General features: G+C 38.0%; 2 protein-coding genes across 5 annotated transcripts in view; one reads left to right on the forward strand and one right to left on the reverse strand.

The window, feature by feature from the left end:
• LOC121854203 (serine protease Hayan-like) overlaps nt 1-2,092 on the forward strand; it is a 28,531-nt gene extending 26,439 nt beyond the window's left edge. Inside the window, exon 8 of the mRNA XM_042348701.1 lies at nt 934-2,092. Within this exon, the coding sequence (XP_042204635.1) occupies nt 934-1,197 (264 nt within the window). The 3' untranslated portion in view covers nt 1,198-2,092. The remainder of the gene's footprint in view (nt 1-933) is intronic.
• The window catches only part of LOC121854204 (THO complex subunit 6 homolog), a 30,608-nt gene extending 6,901 nt beyond the window's left edge, over nt 1-23,707 (reverse strand). Inside the window, exons 1-8 of one of the 4 annotated variants that reach the window (XR_006086506.1) lie at nt 23,458-23,704; nt 21,335-21,482; nt 19,851-19,934; nt 19,227-19,381; nt 18,550-18,715; nt 16,528-16,675; nt 15,578-15,687; nt 12,278-12,555 (exon numbers count right to left, since the gene is read on the reverse strand). Coding sequence is in view for 2 of the 4 variants with exons in the window: in XM_042348702.1 (XP_042204636.1) it covers nt 12,466-12,555; nt 15,578-15,687; nt 16,528-16,675; nt 18,550-18,715; nt 19,227-19,381; nt 19,851-19,934; nt 21,335-21,482; nt 23,458-23,570 (1,014 nt within the window). In the remaining 2 variants the exon portion in view is untranslated. Of the gene's footprint in view, nt 1-11,209; nt 12,556-15,577; nt 15,688-16,527; nt 16,676-18,549; nt 18,716-19,226; nt 19,382-19,850; nt 19,935-21,334; nt 21,483-23,457 lie in introns of those variants that run through there. The other 3 variants (XM_042348703.1, XM_042348702.1, XR_006086507.1) reach the window with 3 other exon arrangements.
• Between the last annotated feature and the right edge of the window lie 313 nt (nt 23,708-24,020).

Raw genomic sequence — 24,020 nt, forward strand, 5'->3', positions numbered from 1 at the left:
ATTTGTCACACCGACGAGCAGATTATTAAATACTTTATTAACTAACTTGGCATCTCCCAATCTTAAAGACTGCGTTGTGACAAGATTTAAGTAATAATATATGCAACGAAGTATTAAGAAGCAATGTAGAGGTTTAACATTTTCATCTTCTGTCATCGAGTATCAAGAAATTTGGTGCACTGAGTATTTTATTCTAGCCTCCCTTTGCCCCATAAAATACATTACATATAAATAAATTCCAAGGAATTTTTATAGAAAATAGTATATATTATACACCCAAAAAGATAAATAAACTAAATCATTTTGTATTGTACTCTCTGTTGTGGGGGGGGTTAGACCTAGCACAACACCAATGTCCACCGTACGTTCACCTTTCTCAAAATGGTTTAAAACTTCCATTTTCGTAGCAAGGCTAATGGTCTTACGTTGCTTCTTCACAACACTAGCACTTGATGGGTGCTTGGAAACCATTTTGAAAGGTTACAGTACAGTATTTAGAGCAAAAACACTTAAACATGCACGAACGCTGTGGAAGCCTAACAAAGAATGGGGATGCTGTTACGCTCCGCGAGAGAGCGTAGCGCACCAAGATGAGTGGGGTTAATGCACCGTACAATGTAGTCCATGACTATGTTATACAGAATCAGCTGGACGTTGTCCGAATCATGGTATCTAAAGAGTAGCGACGTTATAATGAAACAACGTTATCGGGGGCAACGGTAAACGAGGACTTACTGTAATGGCAAAAAGGAGCAATTTCTGAATGTAAAATAAAGATGGAACACATGAAATGTAGGAAAAGTTTAAGAGTTTAAAATATAGCAAACCCGGGCATATGAGCCAAGAAGAAATGAAAAAAATGTGTGTGTGGAAAACAGTGATGGAATGAAAAATTGCATTTTTTAATAATTCAAACATCCATTTTCACTTCAGAATGCAGCTGCTAATGACAGTGAAGGGTCAGAAGTTGAAGGTAGGTCAGATACAGAGGCAATAACAAGAGAAGAAAACAATCAGGGAAGACAACATGGTGCAAAGGAACAACGACTCGAAAAAAGGAAACAACAACGTGAAGAAAGGGAGCGTCGACGTCAAGAAAAGGAAGAAAGTCGAGAAGAAAGAAGAAGGCTTCGAGAAGAGAGGCAAAGAGAGAGACTGGAAGCAAAGGAGATTAGGAGAAGGAACAGGGGATTTTGAAACAATAATTTAGGGTTTCAGAAAGAGGCACAGTAGAACCTCTCCAGTGAATTTTGTACACTGGAGATTGACTTATAGTATGGGTGCAATAGACTTTGGGACCATGAACTCAAAATATCAGTTATGTATAATTACCCAGTTTGGACATAAAGGTCATTAAAAAATAAATAAATCACATACATAAAACATGGTTCCAATGCCCACAAGTATACAGAATAGTACTGTACAGTACTGTATATTATTAATAGGTTAGAGTACAGACTATAGTACAATATAATTGTATAATGTCCTCATTATCCAAAAAGCTGGACTATTACAAATATCCATAGGAGATAATTTTCAATGAAATCATAATTTTTTTTTTCCGTTCTCAGTGTACAGTATTTACATTTGTTGAGAATGTGGCAGCCATATATAAAAGCTGGCAATAGTTTGAACTTTTTATAATTTTTTTTCACCAAGTTGTGCAATGTCTGTTTCTGTATCAAGTAAGAAAGTAGTTCAAGTTTAGTCTCCTCAAAAATCTGGGAACTACCGTATGTGGTGGTGCATCCCCAATTGTTTCACTGGTCAGTTGTTTAATAGCAGCTGCATAGAGCAGCTGCTGCCTCACATCAATAATTTTGGTGCTACAGATTTTTCAGAGGTACAGTATTTTAAATACAGGTAGTTGTTTATACAAGACAAAAACCTGATATCTAAATTTTCTCATTTACAAAAGTTTTGTCCATGTATAGTATCATCTTCATAAAATCAGTTTCATGTCTGTACCTTTCCAACTTAAAGGATACTTTATGAAAACATTTTCTAACACAGGGTATTATATATATTGGTTTGTCTGCTGAAAAAAATGCATATTTACTGTTATGTTATGTAAATAAAGTCAAGAAACACATACCACTTCAATTAATACTTTGTAATGTTTCCTTTGCACTTCAGGCAGTCCTTTAGCCTTCGAGGAACACTATCAGCAAGGTTTTGCAAGAGGTCAGGTTCCAAATTAGCCCAGATATCCTTAATAGCTGCCTCTAGCTTCAGGATTGATGATGTGTCAGTGTCACGCAGGCGATGCTTAACAATGGACCACAAATTTTCTATTGGGTTGAGATCTGGGCTACTGCCAGGCCAATCATTAAAGAAAGGTACCTCACAGTCTTTGAGCCACTGTATGACACTTTTAGCAGTGTGGCATGGGGCACCGTCTTGCATGAAAAGGCTTGCCTTAGCTTTATTAAATGATTCAGGTAAGAAATCACTGAGTAGCTCAAGATAGTTGTACTGATTCATCATCTGGTTCTTAGGGAGGATTACCAGTTCACCAACACCATAATACATAAAGCAAGCCCAAACCATAAGTGAGTCAGGGTGCTTAACAATCTTCACTGTGTACTGTGGGAGATGTGCATACAAGTGAGGCGGGCGGTACACCCTCCCTCCACCACTGCCAGTCACAGAAAACGTAGCCTCGTCAGACCACAAACACTACTCCATGACTCTAAGCCCCACACTGCATATTTCTTGCAAAATTTCACTATTTTCCTTCTGTCTCTTCGTCAGTAGAGGTTTACGACGGGCACGGAAGCTTTTAAATCCAAGGTCATCATGTAAGGATTGCTGAACACAGCCTAAGGAGACGTGGCTGTGAAGACAGGGGTTTCTCTCTTTCACCTTGCGTGCTGTGAGGGCGGGATTGGACTTAACTTGGCGTGAAATAACCTAAAGTGTCCATGGAAACAATAATTTAGGCCTACCGGACTTGGGTAGGGGAGCTGGCAACACGTCCTCTCCAAGCTCACGGTAACGCTTCACAAGTTTCTGCACAAAACGAAACCTCACACCAGTCTGAGTTGAAATATCTCTCAGTTCATGGTTTGCTTTGTACAATGCAATCACTGCTGCAATGTCGTCCCTTGTATTAACCCTCCTGGACATCTCTGATGGCCACTATGTTGGGGTAATGCACCGTAAACGAGGCAAAAAATGGCCACGGGAAGCGCAAACCCGCAGAGTTTATCTTCCCCTCATGATTGCCAGAGGCGCACTGAGAGTAAGCCATGACATGTGCTCAGTTGCCAAGTGTCACCACTTGCCAACCAACCAAACGTACTAACATCTCACATCCCGGGGCAGCCTTCACAACATATGAACTTATTTATGTGAGAGCTTTGTTCGTTGGCCCTATCGCGACCTAACTTTCCGCTCAGACTGTATATATATATATATATATATATATATATATATATATATATATATACACAGTACAGTATAGTCTGCATTTACGCGGTTTTTGTTTACGCGTTTGGTCATTTACGCGGTGCCTTGCCAGAATGAAAATGCTTTAATTACGCGGTAAATTTGGTCATTTACGCGGCGAGCAGCTGGAGAGGCCCAGACCGCCGCGCCATTTTTTACCCACGCGGTCCATTCTTGACCATACACGGGAAGCGGCGGTGCGCATTAGGCCGCTCTTACGTTATCGTTGACGTCATATGACGTGTCGGACTGTGATTGGGCCACACATCCTTACCACCCACGCATTCCCTCCGCCGCGAGCTGTGATTGGTCTAATGTAACATAACGTGCCCTGCCACCAGAGGGTAGAAGTCGCTGACCTAGCAGGGCCTGTCTCATTATTCTCAGTCCACATATACAGTTCTCTCTTGTGCCCGCTATTCCCCTCACAACTCAATGGCTTCCGCGGGACCCCCACCACCAGAGAAAAACACTGAATTACCTGGACCAAGCCTTGATAATGTGAAGGAAATCATCGAGTTGGGGGAGAAACTTAAGCTCATCCTTGACAACGACCCAGACAAGCATCGGTATGAAGTGTCTAATAACCATCTGATGAAAGTTATGGAGCCGTATATCCAGATCTATCTCGACAACATCAGTGCTAGTTATCAACGTAGTATTGAGGACTTCCTCACCCGCAACCCACCACAACCACAGCCAGCCCAAGTCAGCGATAGTGATATTGACAGTAAGGATATGGACTTTGAGAGGTTTGTCTGGGAGGCCCTGCAACCTCTGCAAGTAGTGAAAGTGATTCACCAGAGGGCAACTAATCTGCCCTCTGCCTCGGAACCAGCCGCCATCCACATGTGCCGACCCAGCTTTTCTACTAACGTAAGTGTTAAAAACCTAATATTATTGATATTTCTCTTAATTATTAATTGTGTGTGCATACCATCAAAAAATTAAGATGTTATTTTTACTGCAACGTACGTATTGTGTCGGAAAAAGTGGAGTTTGGGGGTCGGCCCAGTCTCTATTTCAATTAATCCCACATGTTCTGTTATTTCATTTACGCGTTTCTCGTTTTACGCGGGCCTCCACGGGTTCAATTGACCGCGTAAATGCAGACAATACTGTATACCGAAATTGAAATTTGCTCTGAAAATCACCATCAAAGCCGGAATTTTAAAAAAATTACGGCTTTAGGAACAAATTTTCCTAGGTTGAAAATCGAGATAATTTTCTGAAAATGTCTTGAATAAAGATGAAAGTTATTATTATTTTTTTTTGGGGGGGGGGCTTACCTGGCTTGACTCAATGTCAGGTGGAGGTTGGTTGGGGGATTAGTGGTCTCATATCACTGACCTTCTGATGGAATGTCAGGTCACCTTTCTTGGGTGGGGGATTAGTGGGTCTCATGACCTGAAGATGTCTTGAATAAACACGAAACCTGAAGTATTTTTAGGGAGATTGTGATAAGTATAAGTAAAAATGAGTAAATTTGTATCCCTTCAACATTACATTACATAAAATTTAAATTATGGAGTGAGAAAGCAGAAAGGTGTGGGTGATTAGAGAGATGGAGTGGAAAACAGTGGTAACATGCACCAGTGTTGCCAAGAGATAAACTCCACAATAGCTGCCTCCATGCAGTCACACAACAAGACCCTTACTGGATGCTTGTTGTCTTAATTCCCTTGTGTGTGTGTGTGTGTGTGTGTGTCTGTGTGGTTGTGTGTGTGTGTGTGTCTGTGTGGTTGTGTCCATGTGTGGTTGTATGTGGAGTGTAATAATAATAATAATAAACGGTTTATTAATAGAGTTGCAGCCGGTGGCTGAAAATAGACAAGCTTACATGTGATGTGTGTGTGTGTGTGTGTGTGTGTGTGTGTGTGTGTGTGTGTGTGTGTGTGTGTGTGTGTGTGTGTGTGTGTGTGTGTGTGTGAGTATGTGTCTGTGTGTGTGTGTGTGTGTGTGTGGAGTATATGTCTGTGTGGTGTGTGTCTGTGTGTGTGTGTGGAGTTAGTGTGTGTCTGTGTGGAGGAGGAGTGAGTGAGTGAGTGAGTGTGTGTGTGTGTGTGTCTGTGGAGTGAGTGTGTGTGTGTGTGTGTCTGTGTGGAGGAGTGAGTGTGTGTGTGTGTGTGGAGGAGTGTGTGTGTGTGTGTGTGTGTGTCTGTGGAGTGAGTGTGTGTGTGTGTGTGTCTGTGTGGAGTGAGTGTGTGTGTGTGTGTTTCTGTGTGGTGAACAGGGACCAAGGGGGGCTAGGAAGTGTGTCCACACAACTTTCCACCGGCCCCTCTGCCAGTTTTCAATGCATCCTGCTACAATAGACGATTCTTAATCCACAGAACAGTAGTACTAAATCTATTTCTACCTTTTTTTGTCCTATTATGTCTGGAAAAAGGACCTGCAGTAATATTGTTGGTGATGTAGATTTTATGTTTTATTGCGATAGGAGCCATTGATACTAAATAAAAATTAATCAATCATCAGCGACTCGTTCGGCATGCTGATTGGCTAAGTTATGGATATGTCACTTGCCTCCACCCTGTTAGTCATCTTGTTAACAGTGAAGGTGCAATTCTTAAAGTGATCAAGATAATATTTTTTAACAATGGTAGTTTGTGCTGTAACACACATACATACCGTATATCGATTCTCACTTGATTTACTTTTTTTATTTTATTTTTTTCATTTATAGTTATTATTATTACAGGTATTTTTATATTTTTTAGTAATTATTATTATTATATTTTTTGTCCCCAGGCCCTGATGTGGATCAATGACCTGTGCCAGGGTGGGCTAATGCCTTTAAGAAAAAAAAAAAAAAAAAAAAGGCAGGTTTCAGTGTAAGAATAAGAACAAGTTTGTGTCTTCAATAGATTTTCAAGAAGTGCTAACATGTACAGTACCTCCTCTATTTACGAAGTTTCATACATGTGAACAAACCTGTCCATACGGCCAAATTTCTGTTCCGTGCAAAAGCACAAGTCGTTAGTTTTACCAAAGCGCAATAGATGGCACGAGTGCACTACTGTACTCGCAGCATTCATGGCCAAGCAGAAGCCATTATAGTTGTTGTTGTCTCTTTGTTTGAAGCACTACAGCGGTGATAGTTTTTCTTGTGGCATTTACGAACATTATTGGCCCAAATAGTATACAGGTAGTGCCAGTGATGAGAGTGTGAGTAAGAAAAGACACACTATTACAATGGAAACGAAAGTGGAGATAATAAAGCAAGTGGAAAGAGGTAATAAGATGACAAATGTAACTCATGCTTTCATAGTGAATCATTTGACTGTTGGTACAATTTTAACCCTTAAGCCCCTGTTAGGGTACCGCTGGCCGTATCCCCCATCCGGGGGTAAATCGAGAAAAATCAACTTTTCCAAAAATAATTTTTAACCTTTTTAAATGAGAAACAATAAAAAAAAGAAACTTCCCTGGCAGCACGGAGGGAGGGAGATAAGGGGACAGCTTGTTATGACAGTGAACCTCGTGATCACCTCCGCACTTAGCAGCTATTTTCTGCTTGCCTTTGTGTCCGGGATGGCCAGTAATGCATATATTTACTGATCATAATACTATTTGCTATAAATAATTCATTTAGAATATTTAATTTGCATAATTTTTCATAAAAAGTGCTCGGCAACACACACACAGTCTGTCGCCAGGCTACCTAGCTGTCATTGTGTTTGGTAGAGCAAGTAATGAATAAAATAATAATAACAATTCCACAAATAAATACATTTATAAAATAATCATAGAATTATTTTCCAGCAATACTACACTACACTACAATACAACTACACTACTTTTTGCAATATTACTTTGATACAACATGATAAAATGGACAATTAATGGAAATGAAACAAACAAAAGTAAGTAATTACGTTCAAGAAGCTTCCCTGTGGCCGAGTGTGTGGCGTGACAGGCAAATAGTCACACTGGAACCTGATAACCTACGCTGGGCACTTAAACAGTGGCGGGAAAAGGCGCACATTCTGGAACGTCACCCGGGTCACACTAGTCAGGTGTCTTGATACGTCACCCGGGGTGTAAGGGTTGAAGGAAAAAAAAAGAAAATGGGGCATGTAAAACACTCTGTGCCTCTGCAATCAACCATCATAAGTCAGAAGAGTGGAAAATTGCATGATTAGTTGGAAAAACCTTTGCATTTGTGGTTGTATGTGTCTCAGGAAATTCATACAATAAATTATAATGGAGTACTGTGCTGTGGGTTGTGACATACATAAGGTTTGTTTTTCATATTTAACACATTGTTTGCAAGGGATAAAGGTGAATTTGGACTTCCGATCAAATTAAATTACAACCAGAACTCCAGAACCAATTATTTTATTAAGTAGGGCACTGCCTGTAAAAGAAAAGATCTCTGGAGCTTTATTTTTAAACTGTATTGTAGAACACGAACATTTTTAAGATTTAAATTCGTAAAAAAGGAATACAAGTATGTGAATACATAAGTAAATTACATAAATATTCAAAAGAACAAACAATGGGCAGCTTCGAAAGTGCTCTAATTAAAAAAACAGGAACATAACATATATAACAGATGAGGCTAAAACAAGATGAGAGAGAGTTTGCGTACAGTAGAACGTCAATATAACACTAGATACGTTCCAAGAAAGGTCGCTTTAAACCGAATTCACACTAAATCGAAGTGTTGTTTCAATGGAATAATTTAGTTTGGTACTTGAGAGAAACACAAAATACTAAAAAGACTGACAGTCTACCCAGATACACCTCAGCCCATCTCCTAGAATAAACAAAACATAGTTTTTTGTAGTATTATGTTAAAACAAACACTCATAAATTAACACAGCTAAAATTATTGGACGTGAAATAGTCTGTTTACTAGCGATCAGCAGATGGGAAGATGCCGTAGGGCTGGGCAGGAATCGATTCCTGTGATTCTGATGAGTTACCTCAGAATCGGTTCCCATGAAGCAATTCCACGAACACTACAGTGAGAGTGAGTTACCGACCGTCCTACCCTGTCCTCCAGTGGCGCCGCACTGGCGCGTAGCCGTTGCGACAGACAGTGGCAGTGCGAGTGTACTTTGCCAGTGCAGCGGCCTACCTCACGCTCAGTCGCTCACGAGCCTCACGTATGCGGAGTTGAATTGACTCGTCAGTCGTCAATCGTCACTCCACTGCCACTCCTTTCATCATTCATGTCAGAGGCCCCAGGAGCCTCAGAGGCCCCAGGGGCCCAGAGGGTGGGTGTCGATGGCTCGATGCAAATGTAATTGAGTTTTAGTGCAACACTAGTACAGGAGCTTCCCTACTTACGAACATTCAAGTTACGAACTTTCAGAGATACAAACAAACCTGTCCATATGTCCAATTGCCCAATTGCCTGTTTGAAAACCGAGGCGGGTCATAAGTTCAACTGCCGCGCAATAGATGGTGTTGGCTGTTCGGCGTCACCCTGTATCCCTAGCGCCATTGTTGTTGTTATGTTCCTCTGCTGCCTCGCGGTGTAATTTGTGGTTTTGATGACTATTATTGACCCCAACATGTCTCAGAAGCGTAAGAGTGATACCAGTGGTGATGGTGGTAAGAAGCGTCGCACTATTACGTTGAAAACTAAGGTGGACATTATAAAGCGTTGTGAAAGAGTTGAGAAAATGATAGCATGGCAAACGACCTGGTCTTCGGTCCTTAACCCCGTCGTAAGTCGGGGACCGACTGTATGTAACATATGAAAGGTTCTGTGCCAATGTATTCCACGATCATTAGTAAGAAAAGAGGCTCGGTGATGGCAGAGATGGAAAAACTTTTGAGTGTGTGGCTGGAAGACCAGCATCAACACCGCATGCCTATAAGCCTTAACTTAATTCAGCAGAAGACCATAAGTCTCTCTGAAAACGTAAAGGCTAAAACTGGTGAGAGTGTTTGTTTATTATTACTATACATGCTACTCATACATTAAAATACCGTTTAAGGCTGGTAAGAAATACTGTCGAGTATTATTGGGGTGTGGCTGTCTGTACAACATTTTTTTACAATGCTGCATACAGTAAGCTCTCGCCAATAACGTCTTCCACAATAATGTTTTCGACAATAAAGGTAAGTTACAATAGATACCCATTTTCGATAATAACGTCTGGATTCTCTTGAATAGCGGAGATTTCGCGGGAAGCGTCCGAGCGCATCAATGATAGCGTTTGTTTGCCGCCATGTTGATGACATAGTTATCCGCTCCGCCTCACTCTCACACACGCTCCATGTAATACAGCGCTGCGCTCACGTGTGAGATTTTCGCCTCTATAATCAGTGGTTGCTAGGGTCGGTGATCAATAATGGCTTCCGCATTTTTGCCTGTGGGGGCTAGGGGAGGGAGTGATTTGCCGCCTTAATGCCCGGGAACTTTTAAAGTGAATGAGAAAAGACCCCAAAGCTAAGAGACAAAGCCACAAGAAGCGTGCCTACTCGGTCAAGGATAAAGAACAGATTGTTGTGCTCATTGAAAGTGGTGATGGAACACTGATATTGTGAGGAAATTGAACTGTCCTGAGCCTACAGTGAGAAAATATTAAGAGGAACTTAGAGGAGACCAAGAAGAGTATTGCGCTGGCTAAGAAATATTTCGGTAGTGATGGAAATGCGAGGGGAGCTATGAATGATAAAAGTGATAGAAACAGGTTGATAGTGATAACAGGGCATTTTCTTGTGAAATGGTTAGCTTGTAGAATGAAAAACAGTGCAAGTCTTAGCAGCCGTCAGATACGGAACAATCATCACACCAAGCACCTCAAAAACTCCCCCAAGCTAAGTGTTATATTACTCAAACTCTTTATTTTGATGATTGAATAACAAATCTTTTTATTTCAGCTCACAAAAAGTGTTAGGAGGGCTTCTAAGGGGAAAAATGGGTGAAATTCTTGGGGCAGCGGCACCAATAAACCGTTTTTACATGTATTTTAATGTCACACAAATAACGTTTTCGATAATAACGGTGTTTTTCAGGCGCCTATTAAACGTTATTGGTGAGAGCCTACTGTACAGTATTCAGTATTGACAAGAGTAACGTTGGACTTACAAACAAATGGACTTACAAACAGACCTCAGGAACCTAACCAGTTCGTAAGTAAGGGAGCCCCTGTGCCTCCTTTTCTAGCTGGAGTGTATAGTTATACTATATGAATATGTAAAAGGTTCTGCTTAATGTTCAAAATTTATCACGAAAGAGTCCGAAAGTCTCTTTCTCTCAGAAGATTTTATTCAACTTGATTTGGATACTCGGAATAAAGTGGTTCATTTCCAAGTTAGCCAGTTAGTCACGATTTCCTAGCATCTTTCGCGTTTTGTTTTCAGGTCATTATCATGGCGTCTAAATGAACAAGGACGAGCCCTGTGTGGACTCACATGAAAAAAATTGACCCAGGAAGTGTTAATTGTGTCCGCTGTAAAGACAGCTTCAAATACTGCAGTAGCACTTCATCCTTGACAAAACATATAGGTACGCACCAAACATCCTACAGAGTATGCAAAACTCCAAGAGCAGCAAGGAGGAAATGTGCTGGAGCTGGCAGGAAAATCAAGCAAAAAAACAAACCATGACACAACCCACTTTGCTTGAAACGATCAACAAGAAGAAAACTTACAAAGCAGATTCTTCTAGGAAGAGAGAATTGGACCAAATTGTCAAGCAAATGATCGTCCAAGATCTACAACGGTTTTCAGTGGTGGATGACAAAGGGTTTGAAGGGATATAATGCGATAAGTGTAAGTATAAAAAAATACTGTATTTTAGCTTTCATGTTTATTCAAGACATCTTCAGGTCCTCAGACCCGTTAATACCCCACTCGACAATGGGTGACCTGACATTGTATCAGAAGGTCAGTAATATGAGATCACTAATACCCCACCCTGCCTCCACCTGACTTTGTGTCAGGTCAGTTACACGAGACCCACTAATCCCCCACAGCTCCAAGGGAGTGGAAAATACCAGTGTTTGCTTTTACACACAGCTTCATTCCCGACCATATGATATAGATTTTTAGTTTAGACTCTTGGAAAACTCCCCAGTATACAGAAACATTCTGAGGATGTGGGCTAGTGTTTGTCTGTGCAAGATGCATAGCTTAGATACTCGGAATGTTTTTTTCCAGTGACCGGAAATATTTCCGGGGATGGGGGATTTTTCTGGGTTTGAGAAAGTCGTAGTGATGGCAGATGGTGATCAAACTTACACAAGCTCTGACCAGGTAATCATTAAAAATAATATTTTCTTATTTATAATTTTTTTAAGTACATATCTTGTGTACAGTATCAATATCAGTGCTATTACTGATGCCTACGGAAGTGCTCCTACATCACTCATAGGTAAGAAACCGTTGTTGTGAATGATCACTTTGGAACCTCCTAAAGAGTTGTTTCTGATAGTACTCTGGGGTATTTTTTTCAGAAATGTATTTACAGCACTAAGAGGTATACCTGTATTGTTTTATGTAAATGTATAGTTAATTCTGGTCCCAGAGAAGAGTGACAAGCTTTTGAACTACTGTAGCATATATGACCTCAAGAAGAAAGAAATTACACTTATTTCCTTTGGAACAGTGAGGTTCATGACCATACAAAAATTTTAAAATTTTAAACAACCATACAGGTACTGACATTGAGAAATCTATACAAAAATATATCCTAATTGCTCTAACAATATGTGTGACGCTTCTAACTTATTTTGAACCAAATTTTGGATACTGGTTAGGTTCAGAAGCCTATCCAAACCTATAACATTTCCATAACAAGACTCAAACAAATGAGGAATAAGAGTAAGGGGTCTGTCACTTAAAAAAAATTAATAAAAAATACCTCACCATGGTGCTGAAGGCGTTGGTCTTGTAAGGCTTGCATGTCTGTACTATCCTATTTAGTTTAGAATCATTTTAGGTTGAAAGACAAAATCCACAAAACACTTCACTTCAGCTGCAACAAGATCTTATAAAAGAACAACAAACATTGCTGGCAGCCTAAGAAATCTAACAATGTTTGCTTGTCAGTTAATCTTCAAGCAGAGATACTGTGTGATCACGATAATTTAGATTGAAGCAGACATCAATTTTTGTGCTTGTTCCACCATATGTCATCATCTGCAAAATAACATTTATCTTAGGAAATTATTGTAAATTGCCAAAACATTAGCTAAATATTAATTTATTCTGATTTGAAAATAGCAACAATCTAAAGCCAAACACCATTCAAAGAAATGGCATCATAGCCACCATCAAATACATGTACAGTATAGTACTGTAATGTATTTTATTTGTACAGTACATGCAAGATTATTTATAAAGCGGAGTTGCTATATTTGCAAAATACAAATTCACATTCTTAACCCTTACGCCCTGGGTGACATACTAAGACACCCGACTAACACGCTCTGGGTGATGTACTAAGACACGTGCCATTTCCCGCCAGTGTTTAAATGCCCATTAAGGGTTATCAGGTTCCAGTGTGACTATTTGCCTGTCACGCCACACACTGGGCCACAGGGAAGCTTCCTGAATGTAACTACCTACTTTTGTTTGTTTAATTTCCCTTGTTTGTCCTTTTTATCATGTTGTATCAAAGTAATACAGTCAGTCCTCGACTTACGACGGGGTTAGGGACCAACGACCAGGTCGTAAGTCGAAAATGCGAAAATAATACATAGTAAATTTAAAATGGGTGTCTCTTTTTCTTCTCAGCACTAAGAGAACTCTCACTTTTATGCTTGCCAGCCATTTTAAAGGGAATTAAAAAAGAAAATTTTGTCAGTACACAGCGCGAAGACTAACGTTGGGACTCGAAAATACGTAATTTGAAAAATATTTCATACGACTGCGATTGTCGTATGTCCGGGTGGTCGTAAGTCGAGGAGTACCTGTATTGCTAAAAGTAGTGTAGTTGTATTGTACTGTAGTATTACTGGAAAATAATGCTGATTATTTTAAAAGTAAGTGTGTGTGTGTGTGTGTGTGTGTGTGTGTGTGTGTGTGTGTGTGTGTGTGTGTGTGTGTGTGTGTGTGTGTGTGTGTGTAATAATAATAATAATAATAAAATATATACAGCTCCTACCCGACTTACGACGGGGTTAGGGACCCAAATCCAGGTCGTAAGCCGAAAATGCTTAAGTAATACATAGAAAATCTAAAATGGGTGTCTCTTTTTCTTCTCAGCACCACAAAACTCTCACTTTGAAGCTTGCCAGCCATTTTAAAGTGAATTACAAACAAAAATTTTCTCTGTGTACTAAAGTTGGGACTTGAAAATACATAATTTGACAAAATTTTGGTACGACTAAAGCAGGTTGTAAGTGCGAGTGGTCGTAAGTCGAGTAGGTTGTAAGGCAACTGAATTACATAAGCCCCTCTTAGTCCTTGTAATTCAGTTGGCTCTGAAGATGTCTTGAATAAAGACGAAATCTAAGGTGCTCTATTGTTTCCCTTTTTTCCTGTGTGCATTGTGGTCCCCTATGTCCACAGCCACCACGGCACCATGACCTCTCTGAAGTGGTGGCTGGTGGGGTGGGAAGGGGGAGTAAGCGCCATTGTCATTATCACTGTCCTCCCCGTTGATCACCTGTACAAATTTGATATCATTTGGGCCTGTTTCCTCACCATAACTGTCTTCGTCGCCCAATACTACTGTATAACAATGCCACTGTGATAAGTAACTCTTGATGAATATCACTACTGTCGAGGGTATGGAGGAGCAAAGTGGATCACAAGAAGTCGAAGGACATACATCCATCATGATAGCTGGTGCGTAAGTGGACCACTAGACTTAAGACAAAGATGACGTGCAAGTGGAATTGCCAACTCAATAAATATCCTAAACAAAGTATTTCATCCCATCAGGACATTCAAAGCATGCCGTAAAAATTAAAATTAAGAACGCTGAGGAATGTCTCCCAGAGTCGCCTTAGTGTATGTAGAGGAATGTCACCCGGGCTTTAAGGGTTAATATCAATATACGATCAATTACTTAGTGATAGCTTTTTGAGATCACTAACCACATCATAAATAATGGTCATTGCCTGTATATATGTTTGTATGTAATATAACACTTCTAAAAGTAATTAAATTTCTTTTAACTATAGTCGGCTTCTTTTTTGTTGACGGTACAAGCCCAGTCCCCCTTGCAGATCATTGTCTCATACAGTATATAATGTTCGATTAATATTGATATATTACAAAAAAGTAAAATAATAAATTATATACAACTGTTCAGGATACCCAGTTCTGGCTCACTTTAATGCCAAATTTAATGTATGTAAAGATATAACTGTTTGAAAACATTAACTTTCAAGATACCAGTGGGGAAAAAAGTTTGAAGTAGCTAAAGAATATTTACCATTGAAGCCACAAAAAAATTCATGCTTTCAGAAAGGGAGAGGGGGGGGGGGGTCTTAACCTAGTATCATCAACTAAAAAAACTTGACTATAATAACACTTCTATACAGGTGTGTATAATCATATAGAAATTGAACTTGATTACTTTTCAACGGATACATTATCATTAGTCAACCATTATTTGAAAGCAAGAAACAATCAAGAAAGGAATTACTAGTATTACATCCATGGTAAAATATGAAGAAGAATCAAATCTAGTGTTCTTGTTAAATTAAACAAATGTAAGTACAGTATCTCAAAAAAGTATCTGTCCACACTCTGTGGGAAACATTATGAGACGACGGATAATAGATATTGGGAAATGCATTTACTTTGATATAAAATTTAACATAAGTAATGCAATGTGTTTGTTTTGGAGTAATTAATATGATGTTCGGTTACCAAGCGTAGTAGGATCAGTCTGCCACAGAGCCACGCATACCAACCCTCCTGGGACATCACAAGTTCCATTTCAGAAGTCATCAGACCCATCCTGGCAGATATTTTTTTGAGATACTGTACATATCAAACATTACAGTTTTAGCTTCAAGAAATATCCATTTCTCATTACTTGCCATATAACAAAATGATCAATACCTGTGCTTCTAATACTTTGTGCCTTTCCCATTAATCCTGGTTCTTTTTTTAAAATTATGGTATTAAGAAAATTTCATTTTAAAATAAAATGTTACATACAATAAATCTAAATATAGATTGCTACACAATAATTCATACATACCGTGAAAGGCTTGTCAGTCACATTAACTGTGTATATACATGGAGAAGAAGATGGAAGCTGAGCTGTCACTACTCCAGCCATGCTGCACACACACAGGTGAGGTAATACACCTGTAAATTTATCAACAGTTTACAATAAATTTACACAGAATTCCAAGTAAATTCTTTATTATAAAAAATCAAATAAAAATCAAATAAAGGCAACACTAAATCAAATATCTGGTGTCATATGACTATTAAATGCAAATTTTTACTGACAGTATTTGAAACAAATATCCCATCCCATTACAAATGATACAAGTTACTGTGCCAGTCAGGCGTTCTTTACGTAACCCAAAATCCATTTTATATGCTTATTGTTTCATGGAGCTCTAAGTATGGGCCAAGTTCCATGAAAAAATCCTCAAGGGTGTCTCTGCAATGAGCAGATATTCAAACAAATGGATATGATTTCTAAATATTCCCTTCAGTGTCACCAGTAGGGATTTATAGAGTTCATTCAACAAAGATGGAAACAATTTAAGAATGCTGTCTCAAGAAGAACAGCAAGGGTTTGTGGGTAAAAGAATGTAGTAACTAAAAACAATGAGAAAGAATGGTGGAATGAGAGGCTGGCAGTGCTCAATTTATCCAGTTTCCCTTTCCCTTTATTCTTAACACTATTGTCTTAACTTACACCAAGTATAATACCATTCTCTCTAACTCTCCCTTGGACCTAGCTAACAGCACAGCATCAACTTCATACAATAAATTCAACAAGCCATTTTGTCTCGGTCTGATTTTGTGTTATCCAGGAAGAAACTAATAGTAACATTCATATTGTTTACCTCAGTCTTTTTAAGATCATAAAGCTTCAAGTAAGATAAAAAGCTTTCAAGTAGTGTTGTAGTCTTCTAAGTTTGCTATCTCCACAATGTCAATTAATATTAAATTTATCAGAAGGTTATTTACCTGCTATCACTATTCCACCTCGATCACCACCTTCTGCATGTCTTGTGAATTTAGTGGCATGGATGGCTGACTTGGCAGAGGGCAAAACTGTTGTTAAAGCCAGGGATCTCAAATGAAATATTCCCACTCGTGGTCCTCCTCCACATACCTGCAACAAAGTGAATACATTATATTTAATCAGAGAGCAAAAAATAAATAAACATTCCTTATTTGCTGGCATATAAGATGCACCATGGTTTTAGAAGTAAATATTGTACCCTGTATTGTATTCAGAAAAAAATGTGAATATATGGTACAGTACTTTAATATTTACTCATGTTCCATAAAACAGAATTTTTTATCTGAGTATATATATATATATATATATATATATATATATATATATATATATATATATATATATATATATATATATATATATATATATATATATATATATATATATATATATATATATATATATATATATATATATATATATATATATATATATATATATATATATATATATATATATATATATATATATATATATATATTAGTTTCTCCTACCAGTATAGAAAGCAATGCGACATAAAAGTTCTAATCGCTCATCTTTAAATTACAGTATGAGTGAGAAATATTCACAAGCACCATTAAGAAACAAAATATCAATGTGATGCATAAACACTGTTAACTGCCTTCACCAGACAAATAATAATGAATTAAAATTTACAGTTAAAGTATCAATAAATTCATCTAGGAAGTATTGATACAATGGATAATGAAAATATGACAATAATGCCTTAAAATTAAAATGGAAAATATTATAACAAATATGAATGACAAACATACACTGTCAATATGTGTGGTGGCAAGCAACCACAGTTGTTTCCTTACCATCTTAGAGAACATAGTGGACAATACAGTATGTTCTTATTCATTGACTTTATTCATTGTACTATAATTGTCTTATGTATTATGAAGACAAAATTTTCATACAACTTGATAAACTCATATTTTGTAGGTAACCATAAAATTCTTTGATAGCAGACTAAGAGTTAAAAAGTCCTGGCAGCATGACTGGGGTAACCTTCAGTACTGTGCAGGTATTCCCTATAATGTGAATGTTCCAGATACAAAAAAAAATTTCTACGAATTTCATAAATTGACACCACCTTCTTGAAATACAAAAGCTTCCCCCCGCTTATATGAATTTTGATCCAGGCTAAAATTCAAATTGCGTGCCAGGAGTCAGCTGGCGCGGCCCTCTTGGGGAGAGATGCACAGAGTAAGGTCCTTACTGAGCCAACCCCCTTGTGGTGGTGAGCCCAAACTGTCCTTTCATAAGGTAATGTACCAAAGTTATACAGCATTTCTTAATATTTTTCATGTGTTAGGTAGTAAGTGTACAGATTATGGGAGAGGCAGGCAGTGGCGCAATGAAGGAATGCGGTGTTGGTGATATCCTCCCCCTGTAGGGCAAAGCTGTGAGATGCGCTATTGTTATTTTTCAACTCCTATTTTCGAGTAAATATAAGTAATTTTTGTCAATTCGCTTTTTACTGTGTTACTTGTACACTCTACCCTCGTTAATTTGGATAGTTATAATTTGGATTTCAGCTTCATTCTTTTTTTTAATTAATTAAACAATTTGAATTCAGAATGAATCTGAAATAACCGAGCATGAATTTTATCCCCCCAAAATTAGTATATGTATATACAGGTATACCTTGAAAACCAATGCCTCAATAACCGCCACTTACATACAGGGGAAATAACTCATAAATTTTTGCTGATAACCCGGAGATCCAATGAATGGGAGAGGAGCGGCAGTACTGTTCTGAATTTAGCAGGCGTGCAAATATATATTTCTTTTTAACACTAATCATAAGTAAAGTTTAAAAACATAATTTCTAGTTACAAATATATCAACTTATGAACAGGGTTGAAGAACACCTCCTGTTTTTATGTCAGGCACCCCCTGCAAATGAAAAACAGAAGCACATGAGTAGCATGAAATACAGTACTGTACTTTCTTACCAGCCAGTCATTGTAGAGATCAAGAGATGATATGAATCTGCCAAGATGTGGTCTAGCTAGCTGATCATGGGTGTGGGGTGCCAATTTGTGTCGAGGCTCCCTTCCTGCCCGAGGATCCCACACCAGCACCTGACCATCCTCACCACTACTGGCAACCAAGTTACCACTGTTGATAGAAGATACATACAAATGGAGTGAATCACATACTTTGCAGCAAGGATATAGTTTTATCTAATTACAGTACAGTAAAGGTATTCCTCATTTAGCGTCAATCCACTTGACATAATTCAGTTTAGAGGGGAATTTTTTTACAACCATTCTCACTTAACATTAGATCAAAATTTGGTTTAACAATAGCGTGACTCACTGGGAAAGGGGAAAAACTGAGGATGAGATGGCATGTTGACCTTGTTACATGTAAATAAACTATAAAAGTTGTGGAAAAATCATTACAAAATTCTAATGTGGCTTAGAAAAAAAGAAAATCTAAAGAAAAACTATAAAATAATACAATGAAGACCAAGGATGTGAATCTGTGCGAAGTGAATGTATTTGTGACAAGCAAATTCATGCTTTCAGAGAACACATTCATCACTACTTCTTTTCTTTTCACTACCGTAATTATTATATCAAGACAAATATACTATGTGCAGTATAAATAACAAAGTCAGTCATACCTTGTAACCACATCATGTACATAGTCATCATGTCCTTCCAGTGTCTGTGTACATTTACCAGTTTCTAGATCAAACACATGAGTGCGCCAATCACCACAGGCTGCATATACAAGACCCCTTCCAGGATCATATGCTAGACTGTTTACCTCAGGGGTCTGAAAGAAACCTAAGTTTACTAATACTGTATAGTTCATTGAAAAAAGCAACCTTTCAAAGTTTAACTCTTAGTTAGGAACTGACAAGATTTTAATCATGTATTATTGTACCACTTCTTCCACACCTGCTAACTTATTTGTTTTCTCCACAATGTTCATGCACCTTTATCCAAATTCATTCCCCTTGCTATTCCTTCATCTTGCCTCCATACTGGTATCACTAATAAGTGTCCTTGCCAAATGTTAACATCCCTATAGCCTCGTCTAACACCCGCATTTTCTATTCTCTCCCTTTTATCAAATATAATCATCTGAAGTACTGTATTAGTTATCTAAATTTTAGTTAAATTTCTTTCGTTAATTAAACTTTCCAAATTCCTGCCACCCAATTCTATTCACACATCATGGATCTTATGACTATGTAAACATACAGAAGTGCAGTAAATGTAAAATCTGGAATCTTACTCACCCCAAAATTGGCTTGATCACACTCCAAAGATATTGTCCATGCTGCCTGGGACTGTTGCTGCTGCAATTCATCCCATCGACGACCCTGAGATAAAATTTAGATTACTGCATTTCAAGTACTGGTATACTTTATGCATTAAATTCTAACAAAGTGCTGCAACAGAATACTGTATGGATATCTGAAGTACTGTATACAATATCAGTAATAATCCTCAAAACTTTTATTTTCTTCTTTAACCCCTAAAAATTGGTTGAGTTATGAATTACATTCCTCTACCAGTCAAAACCCAATGGAAAACAATGAAGGCACTTGCTTACACGAGGTAAAAGCACCAATGAACCCCCTATATAATATGGATTCACTATGATCAAATCCTCAATGGTCACCAGAATATGAGGCTGTCTACTACCCATTCAGTTCACAAGTCCATATATTGTAGTAATCTGCTCAGGTGTGGCTTCCAAGCATAAGCACAAGTCACTATCTATCCAGGAAAAGAGTGAATTTCCATGGTCCGGCACCAGTCAGGTCCCGAGGTTGCCGGACTAGAGGTACAACCTGTACTGCAACATGACAAACTGTTAAAAGAAGTCTGGTTTTGGGATTGTACCAGATTAATAGTTACAGTGAATACTAAGGGCCTGATGGTCAGTTAAGGATAATGCAGACACAACATGCAGAATAATAATCTCTCATTACAAAAGGATGCAATGTGGCTGGCATTGCATTCTACCAACTACACTTGCCAAACTAAAGTCAGTTAACCATACACAACTGAGACAACTGGGGATGCCCAAGGCATGATCAAGTAACCCATAGTAGAGAAAATAAGCATTGTATCCACTGTATCTCTGAAACCCGGAAAAAAATTCCCATACCCGGAATTTTCCTGAAATTTCTGGGAACCAGGAAAAATTTTCTCAGAATTTTCCAGATAAAGCGTCCCTCGGAAATTTTTTCCCAAACCTGGAATTTTCCAGAAATTCGGAGAAAATTTCAATTCCAGCTATCAGAGAGAGGTTCTGGGTAATAGAGATATTACGATATTTACTAACAGTCATGAAATATTTAATTTCATTGTATGATATACAGGCATAGCTTCTTGGGTGACTCAGGTCAGATTTAATAAGCCAATTGTTTGTCTCTCTTCGACCAAATCAATTCATCAGCCAAATGTATGGTTCTTTCTGTTCATAAAACAATTATTATTTGTCAGATTATCCTATAAATATAAATTATTTGCCCAAGAATTCAAATAGGAATGCATATTCTTGGAATTCTAATAGTAATATATCAAAATGTGAATACCATGAAATGCTGTCTGTATTCAAATGCATTCAAATATGAATATTGTACCGAATATGAATACTCCATCCCAGTTACAGAGGAAGGCATTTGCAAGGGATTATGCTACTGATCCAGGACAGGTCAAATCTATAAAAAAAAATTATTTTCCCATTAAAATAGATTTCCCATAAACTTACTGTCACTAAACCTGTGGTTCCTGAAATGCAGAAAGCATCTGTAGACACCATGGAGTATACTGCATCACTATGAGCATTAATTATCCTGCATGGTCCTCCCAGCCGTTCACCAACACTTGTTTCTCGACTAGCATTAACACCTGATAAACTGAAAAATTAACACAAATACTATGGTATTAAAACACTTCTAGGTTTATTTTGCAAATTATGAAAATTAATTTGGTGGTTGATCATAGACAGCTGAAGCATTTATCAGTGATCAATGACCACTCTTCTGAAAACAATTCAGCTACACTTATACTCAACAAACAATTAAGTACTGTATAGCTTATTTGACTTTCATCCCCATTAAATGTTGATCCTCAAAAGATTAGGGTATATTAAGTAACAAAAATTCTATACGTACAGTAAACAATAGCTATATCACTGTAATGTGTGCCAATAATTGGTGTGATATAAGAACTTAATTGTTGAATTATGGATCAAACTCAGAAAAAAGTTCCTCCGAGTTGACCTGTGATAGGAGAGAATGCTGAGCATCTCTATGGCCATTTCTATCAGGCCTGGGGAGAGGGACCAGTTTTGGTCAAGAAGGAATGAGAAATCATGATTGCTATCACATGGATAAAGCTGACAAGCTGTTCCAATGTATACCCACAGGGGACCCAAAATCTCCTCTTAGTAATCATAGGCCAGACTCTACTAATCCCCCATAAGGTACAGTAGAATAAAATAAAATGTGATTTATGAAAGCTCAAAACTGGGGCAGATAGAATATGAAATTTAAACCAAAAATAGATTTTCAGCAAGAACAATATCCTAGACAAGAATTTAATAATTACAAAGAAATAATGTTTGAGACTGGCAAAAAAACTTACCGTATAAGACATAGGAGAAATGAAGATAAAAATTAGTGGATGACAAATTAAATTTTAAGGAAAATAGACGAAGAATTATGATAAGAGGCCAAAGTAATGCTTACAAAATACTTCACAAAAAAATTCAAAAGGAATATAGACAGACCAACGAAGATTATATAGGAAGGAAATGCAAGGAGATTTAAGATGATGACAGAAGGCCTAGCTATAAGGAAATGTAGAGACAGATTAAACAAATGAACCAGAAAAAAGGAAATAAATGGGGTGGGACTATTAAAAGCAAAGACAATAAGATCCTGTTTTAAGCAGAACTAAAAGAGAGATGAGCAGAGCATGTAGAAGAACTATGCAAAGATAAGGACCCCGACTTACGACGGGGTTAGGGACCCAAATCCAGGTCCTAAGTCGAAAATGCTTAAGCAATACATAGAAAATCTAAAATGGATGTCTCTTTTTCTTCTCAGCACCACAAAACTCTCACTTTTAAGCTTGCTAGCCATTTTAAAGTGAATTACAAACGAAAATTTTGTCAGTACACAGCACAATTACTGACGTTGGTACTCGAAAAAACGTAATTTGACAAAATTTGGTAAGACTGAGGCGGTCGTATGTCCAGGTGGTTGTAAGTCGAGTAGGTCGTAAGTCGGGGAAGAGCTGTCTGTAATGTATTTCACGGGGCAAAGGGAGGCTCAGGAACTTAACTCCGCATTTCATCTATTTCTTATGGTGAAAATTGATCCGCTTAACGTTGTTTCATATAACGTCGTGTTTTTAGGAACGTAACCTCGACGTTAAGCGAGGACCCTTGTAATTCACTTAAAAAATGAAAATTGTGAGGTAAAAACAAGCAAAACTGATGTAACTCACATTAACATTAATTAGGTTTTAACACCAGTTCGATATTTATGTTAGGCAAAATCCACGTTAACAATATTAACCGGGTCCAACTAATTACCCAAATGAACCCAAATGTAGCCAAATATAACCGGAATGAAGTCAAATAATGGTCTTAGATGAATAAATCAGACTGCCAATCACTTCTCGACTAGTATATGGTGTCAGAAAGTCACAAAAAATTGGAAAACTTACTTTAATCTGAGTTAATAGATCAAGCGCATGTACCTAACCTAATCTTATCTAATCTAACCTAACCTAACCTAACCTAACACAACACAGATTAAGTAAGGTTAATAAGAAGGAATAAATGGGGGATAGGACAGTAGGGTAAGAGAACAAAAACCTTACTCAAAAACAGCAATTTTTCCATCATTATTTCCAACAGCCAGTATAGCCGACTCAGGGGAACTGGCTTGGCTAAATGTGGTGGTGTAGAGGTTCTTTAATGCACTTAAGACCATTGTGTCAAGAGAGGGTACAGATGGCCGGCGTCACCTCGGTTTGTTTACACTAATGAACCGCTCCCCAACGCCTCTCCTCCCACCGGCCCCAAGTTATCGTACCGGTCAAGGGAGAATATCGTACTTTGACTTGTCGTACACATGGGATTTACTGTATACACTTCAATGTTATACAATAGTTATTATTTGAACATTTATGAAGAGATTTGTGACTAATTTTTGTAAAGTTTTTTAACGTAAATGTATTCTTATAAAACTGTTTATATAATAACTTACTATATAAATCGTGATTAAATCTCATTTCTCCAATTTTGTCATGACATTAATATTTTTTCTTTTATACTCGATAGTAGGCAGCTATCAAACACGGAGGTACTACCGCATTGGAATATATTGGAAGCATAATGTATTGTCTAGTGTTAGACCCTGCTGCCATACGGCATTAGAAAA

This window comes from Homarus americanus, unplaced genomic scaffold, assembly GCF_018991925.1.
Source record: "Homarus americanus isolate GMGI-L3 unplaced genomic scaffold, GMGI_Hamer_2.0 scaffold42003, whole genome shotgun sequence".
In the NCBI taxonomy this organism is placed as follows: Eukaryota; Metazoa; Arthropoda; class Malacostraca; order Decapoda; family Nephropidae; genus Homarus; species Homarus americanus.